The sequence below is a fragment of the Penaeus monodon genome, chromosome 4, assembly GCF_015228065.2.
Source record: "Penaeus monodon isolate SGIC_2016 chromosome 4, NSTDA_Pmon_1, whole genome shotgun sequence".
NCBI lineage: Eukaryota > Metazoa > Arthropoda > Malacostraca > Decapoda > Penaeidae > Penaeus > Penaeus monodon.
Window position 1 is genome coordinate 28,141,673 of NC_051389.1, and position 7,500 is coordinate 28,149,172.

Consider the following 7,500-nt stretch of genomic DNA (forward strand, 5'->3'; position numbering starts at 1 on the left):
TTAATATATTATATATGTAATGTATATATATATATATATATATATATATATATATATATATATATATATATATATATATATATATATATATTACAAAACATTACAAAATCCAGTTTCATTCACCCAGTCCAGCACTAAGTTACACTTTTTCTTTTGGGGGAAAAAACACCGGAAAACAGAAGGAAAACATAACGAAGAAAACAGAACTGGATGGTTTAAAGGCGAGCGCCCGGACGGCGGGGAGCCGCGTCCGAAGTGATCGCGTTGCAGCTCCCTTCATCCGCATCCTCGCCGGCGAAGAACAGTGATTGCGTAAAGGTCAAAGGTCAATCAAACACAGCCGCGCGCGTCACGTCACTCCATCGCGGATGCAGCAACGTCAGGCCAGCAGCGCGGGCGGTTGGCGTGCAAGGCCCTGGATGCCGTTCGATCGGTTATTGTATTCATCCCTTTTGCTTTGCCTGTGCGGGTAAGTGTATGGTGCATTGTTGTTGTCCAGTGTTTGAAGCATTCACAAATCTCATCGTTATCTCCGAAACAAGAATTTTGGCTATTTTTTAAATTAAAATATGATAGACTTAGTTGGAGTTCTTTCTGTGTGCATTAAATGAAACAGCAAAGCCGAGAGTATCCCATTTGGCCCCTGAGCAGGTGCGCCGAAGCCCCCAGCAGCAGCAACCCCTTCCTGCCTAGTCTTCCAGGTAGCGCCAACGGCCTACAAAGAGAAATAAGAGGCAGCGGGAGCCGGGAGGCCCCAGTACTCACCCGGGCCGCGAGGGACGTCTGTGGCTTCTCCAGGAGGTCCCACAGGAACTTCTGGTAGGGCGCGCACCATCCGTCGCCGAAGTCCTCCTCCTCGCGCTGCCTTAGCGACTCGGCCTCCTTGCGCATCTCCTCGTGGACGTGCTCCTTGCGCTGGTGGTACTTGTGCTGGCAGCAGGACTCCAGGTAGAGCTCGTCGATGCCCCAGTACTCGAGGTCGTCGGAGAAGGCGAGCACACACATCTCCTCCACCAGGTGGAGCTTGCCGGTGCGGTAGAAGTTGAGAATGGAGGAGAAGGAGCGCGGGTGCCGGTCGAAGAAGTATTCGTTGTCGATGAGCGAGTAGTCGTCGCACAGCTCCATGATGGCCTCGTGCGTGTTGCACTCCCGCAGGCGGCCCAGGCGGGTGTGCGGCAGCCGCTCTAGCGTCCTCCACAGCACCTCGTGCCGCACACCGCCCACGTTGAGCTGCACGCGGCGGTTGAGCGCCTTCGACCGCATGATCATGAAGGGCTCCGGCGGCAGCGAGGTCATGGAGCGGCTCTGCATGCGGCCCAGGCCCGCCGCCGACATGCGGCCTCCCGCCCCGTCGTCCTTCTCGTCGTCCAGCGTGTCCATCAGCTCCTCCTTGTCGGAAAGAACGTTGCCCCAGCGGACGCCCAGGGTCCCGCCCCCGCCGCCCCCCGCGCCGGGCTCGTGCGCCCCCCCGCCCGTGCCGTCGCCCGTCATGGCCGCGCGCCGCCCTCACCGCCGCCCGCCGCGCTGCGCCGCCGCCCGCCGCCCGCCATCACGCTGCAAAGACAGAGGCTCGTTAGTGTCTGGGAGGGACGGCATGCTGCTCAGATACAGACATTCTAAATAAAGTGAGAGAATCGGGATTTGAGGAAAAGAAAAGAGTGTGTGAAAAAGTTAATGATATAAAACCTCTTCATAAGTTATCGTTATCAATATCATATTATCAGTGTTATTTGCACGTTAAGCTTTGGACACATATTGCACATATTGCAATAAACATGCAATCATTACCAAACTTAATTATTTACACTACGATCCACAAGCAACTAACATTTAACAACAAGACATCACACAATCCATGCAGTTCTACTGGTCAGTAACACTTTAGTTTGAAAACAAAGAGTTTTATGATGTAATAATTTAACAAATTTATTTGCTACACACACACACTCAGATATCTGTGTGTGTGTGTGTGTGTGTGTGTGTGTGTGTGTGTGTTTGCTTGTGTGTGTGTGTTTGTTTGTGTGTGTGTGTGTTGTGTTGTGTTTGTGTGTGTGTGTTTTTTGTGGTGTTGTGTTTGTGTGTGTGTGTGTTTGTGTGTGTGTGTGTGTGTGTGTTTGTGTGTGTTGTGTGTGTGTGTGTGTGTTGTGTGTGTGTGTGTGTGTGTGTGTGTGTGTGTGTGTGTGTGTGTTGTGTGTGTGTGTGTGTGTAGGTATATATATATATATATATATATATATATATATATATATATATATATATATATATATATATATATATATATAACCATCTGCTTCCCATGCTAATCGAACTACTTTAACAACTTTTCTGCTTGACCTAAAATACATGAAATGTAAAGGAAAATATTTTTCCGACACTAGTATATGGCGAAACATTAAAATTTTTACTCTCTCTCTTTATTATCATTATTTTTTCTTATAAAAGCCTTTAATTATTAATCGATTTTTGAACGTTTTCAATATTTAAACACTTTAATCCCATCTTCTTCCTCTCTCTCTCTCTCTTTCTCTCTCTTTCTCTCTTTCTCTCTTTCTCTCTTTCTCTCTTTCTCTCTCTCTCTCTCTCTCTCTCTCTCTCTCTCTCTCTCTCTCTCTCTATATATATTATATATATATATATATATATTATATATATGTGTATATAATTATATATATATATATATAGTATATATATATATATATATATATATATATATATATTTATATATATATATATATATATATATATATATATATATATATATATATATATATATATATATATAATATATATTATATATTTGTGTGTGTGTAGGTAGGTATAAATATATACACACACACACACATACACACACACATGTATGTATGCCTGTGTGTATGTATGTACGTATTCATGTATACAACCATGTATGTATGTACGTATGTAGTAATATCGTAGTCTCCCCTAAAATGTAGTTATATCATGGTCTCCCCTGAAAATCGCCTAGTCACGAATTTCTGGTTTACTTTATTTATTTATAATGCAATAAATATTACTGTGTATTACATGTGTAAAATATACCATCTCTTTTATGTTTAACTGACAAATGTTTCTTTGCATAGTCATGTTGTCAAAAATATTTGTAAGCCCTCAGTCCATTGTACATAAATAATCTCAGGAAAATAAATTAAGTAAGACATTAGGACTGAATTATTTAAGCCTTCATATTATACAAATATCGTTTCTAGTCTTGTCGTCCGCTGGCGATAAGCATTAACTGACTGATCTTGGCTGTATATACAGCTTGGGTACTCTGAAAACAGCACAGCCTCAACTAAATAGGGCGGTAGAAATACTGTTTGGCAAAGAGACATCATCCTGGGCTTTAAGTGACTTATATCGCCGTCAAACCGAGATAGACAGTTTAGCCACGTCTCTATAATAACAACAACTAGAGATAAACAACAAGACAACAAATTAGTAACCCCGGAATTGTGTAACGGCGATCTGTTGATTGTCGCCCTTCAGTGATTTTCAACAGTGTTTGTGCCACTCGTGTCTCAGGATGCCCGGCGAGGGAAACCAGAAGCGACGCTGCTACCTCTACCAACACCAGAGAAGATGACATTACATCTATCAACGCATTCCGAGCACCGACTTTCTGCAGTCATGACCCTTCCATGTGGTTCACTGTCCTTGAGTATTGTTTTAAAACACATCAGCAAAGTGTCATCAAGTTTAGTCATGCAGATGTTTTGGCTCAAGTTTCAGATGTAATTCCGACTGCTGCGCTGTTGGATGGGCCATATGAAATGCTGAAGACTGCAGTGCTGTCTAGACTGGAATCTTCTATTCCTACCAGACATCAGGTACCTCTCAGCAAGGAAGAGCTCGGCAACGAAAAACCTGATTTGAAGAAGCTTCTTGGTGACAAGCATGGTAGTTTTAACAAGACAATCTTTCTACAGCTTTTCTTCCAGCCTCTGCCCTCACATATTCAACAGGGATTATTCACAGTAAAAGGGAAGCTCACCATCGATGAACTTGCTGAATTAGCAGATGAGTTTATGGCGTCGCTCCCTACTTATGGGTCTGTGGCTGAACTACCTTCCACATCTCAAACACTGGCGCCGAGGTTAGCTATTTGCCTGCAACGGCAAGTCACAAATCACTCCCTCTGATTATGAACTTATATGCAGCCAACAGATCAACAATCCCTTTATATAAATGGAGAACTCTTACATTTCAGTGGACTTTCCACGTAGCAGCTGTGTCTCAAGCCATACTTGGAGCCATTTTTTTTTAGAAACTTTAACCTCCCAGTTGACATTAAAAATCGAAGACTCCTTGACACCACTATGAAATGTACTATTGTTCAACTTCTACATGGAAATAGTTTGCAGATCTCCACAATTCATGCCAACAACCCATTTGCACCACTGCTGAAGTCCTTTCCTTCACTTAATCAGCCATATTTTGCATCCCTTCCTATAAAGCATTCCATCACTCATCACATCGAAACACTCGTCGCATCTGGAGTCTCGTCGATTACCTCCAGAACGGTATCACTTAGTAAAAGAAAAGTTCAAGTCCTTACTACATCTGGGAATTATCTGTGCAAGCTCCAGCATCTGGTAATTTGCACTGCATGTCATTTCTAAGAATGGAGAATTATGACCCTGCGGTGACTACAGAGCTCTCAATGCCAGCAACTGATGGATCATTGCCCAATTCCCAACATTCAAGAATTTACGAGGACTACGATTTGTATTTGCTTATATTGGTAATCTACTCATTGCCAGTCTTCAAACGTCTGAATGATTATAGTATCCAAATTAATGTAGACAAGAGTGTGTATGGAGTTTCATCTGTTGATTTCTCGGCCACACAGTTTCTGCAGGAGGTATTACTCCATACGATGCTGCTAAACAAGCCCAAGTGCAGTAACTACTCTCAGCTTTCCCAGTCAAGATAATCCAATGTCCATCACTACTGATGCCTACAACACTGGCACTGGAGAGATAGCACATTTGACCAAGAACAAGCTGTTTATAAAGCAATCAAATGGTTTCGGCATTTAGTAGAAGGCAAGAAGTTCCACATCTCAACCGAACACTTCAAAGCCAACAAGTCTGCCTACACTCCTACACTCGATTATGCAGCAATTGCCACAGACCAAGCCAATAATGCTGAGCTGCAGCAACTGAAAGATAACCCTGCATTTCAACTGCAGAAAATTAAAGTTCCTGGAATAGATATAGACCTGTATGCTGATGTTTCTACAAACACCGTTCGTCCATATCTACCTCAGAAATATCGACTTGCCATCTTCAAGCAACTCCATGACATCTCCCATCGTGGTGTGCGTGCATCACAGCATCTTCTGACCTTGAGATTCATCTGGACTGGTATCAGCAAAGATGTAAGAAAATGGACACGTTCCTGCATTAAGTGTCAAACTTCCAATTAACTCGCCACACAGTTTCTCCTGCTATGCCCCTCAAACTGGTTACCTCTAGATTCGAACATGTTCATGTTGATCTTGATGGTCCCCTCCTTACTCCAATGGATACAGGTACATCCTTACCTGCGTCGATAGATTTACTAGATGGCCGGAAGCAATTCCTCTTATTGACATTCATGCTGATACTGTGGCACGAGCCTTTATTGCTGGTTGGGTATCAAGATTTGGAGTACCAGCCAATTTAATATCAGACAGGGGAAGTCGGTTTGTCTCAACTTTGGAGCAAACTTACGTCTTTGCTTGGAATTCGACGTTATCGCACTTCAAGTTACCATCCTCAGGCAAACATCGAATGGTTTCATTGTCAACTTCTCTCTCTCTTGTGCTTTTAGACAACAGGAGCTCTCTCAAATCAGACCTTGGCTCCACTTTTGCAGAGCTTGTATATGGAACATCAGTCTTGGTGAATTACTCTGAAGTTCCACTGGCTCCATTACCAACCCTACTCAGGATTATACAGCCAAGCTCAGGGATGTGATGTCTAAGCGTCGACCTGTTCAGTCACGGCAGCTGTCTTCAAGCAAGTCTTTCGTAAGCCAGGATCTCCATGACTGTACCCATGTGTTCGTCCGAGTAGATTCCATTCGGCTCCACTACAGCCACCATATGAAAGTCCATTTGAATTTCTGTGGCGCACAAGGAAGACTGTTACCATTAACCGCAATGGGACTTCTGACGCAATTGCCATCGATCGAGTTAAACCTGCTTACTTGCTCGCAAACCATATCTAGCTTTTGTATATTCAACAAAATAAAATCTGTATCATTCCCTCTTCCACGTCACAAGGAGGGGATAATGTAATGATACCGTGGTCTCCCCTGAAATGTAGTTGTATCATCGTGTCCCCTGAAAATCGCCTTGTCACAAATGTCTGGTTTACTTTTATTTATTTATTATACAGTGAATAGTATTGATATGTGTACTTTGTAAAATATATAATCTTTTTTATGTTTAACTGCCAAATGTTTGTTTATTTGCATAGTTATGTTGTCAAAAATACTTGTAATTCCTCAGTTCACTGTACATAAGTATTTTCAGGAAATTGATCACAGGTAAAAAATACCCACAATTATAAGCTTGTATTCATATGCTTATATTCATAGTTGTTATATGGATATCAGTCTTTCTGTTTATCTATTTATCTCTCTACACACAAATATATATATGTATAAATATATGAATAAATAAATAAACAATATATATATATATATATATATATATATATATATATATATATATATATATATATATATATATATATATATATATATAATCCTTGACTGTAACATCTTCTCTGACCCTGTATGAGTCAAATGAGTGGCGTGTTTATACGGCAAAGTAATAATCAGAGAGGAATGCGACGAGTAGGAAGTCATCGTTGAAGAAGCAGAATTTATGAAACATTTCGATGACACAAAAGGATAAGAACATTTTTATTGCAGTTGCAGACAATTCTGAAAGGCAAGAAGGTTGTTGAACTGTTGTTGAATGAAAATAAGTAAAGTGTCCCAGAATACATACAGTTCTTTACTGTAAGCAGTTAGTAATAGCTGAAATAGTATATATTCTTAATCCCATTTGGAGTTTATGATTAATATGTATATCTGCTTGTGTGTAACAAATACCTTTTTTTTTTCTTACTGACTCATGCACACACACACATACCCCTCCTTCTCTCTCTCTCTCTCTCTCTCTCTCTCTCTCTCTCTCTCTCTCTCTCTCTCTCTCTCTCTCTCTCTCTCTCCTTCCCTCCCTCCCTCCCTCCCTCCCTCCCTCCCTCTCTCTCTCTCCTCTGTTCACCTAGGTAAATAAGTCTGTAAAATAAAGATAAATAAGAACTCAGCCTGGATAAAGACGTACTATTCAGCAACTTGCGACCGCATAAACATTAACTTTGAGCCTCCGTCGCACCATGTGGCTCCAAGTCTAAACTACGAAGAGAGATGCTTCTTGTTTTATTTAAGCATTTTGTTGCCTCTTTTTTACACGCGAAACGCACG

The 7,500-nt window shown here is 41.7% G+C and overlaps 1 protein-coding gene across 1 annotated transcript in view; it reads right to left on the reverse strand.

Moving 5' to 3' along the window:
- Positions 1-1,497, reverse strand: part of LOC119572519 (potassium voltage-gated channel protein Shab-like) — a gene marked incomplete at its 5' end in the record, with an annotated part of 90,294 nt that extends 88,797 nt beyond the window's left edge. Inside the window, one exon of the mRNA XM_037919628.1 lies at positions 766-1,497. Coding sequence (XP_037775556.1) covers positions 766-1,497 — 732 coding nt within the window. The remainder of the gene's footprint in view (positions 1-765) is intronic.
- Positions 1,498-7,500: the final 6,003 nt, after the last annotated feature.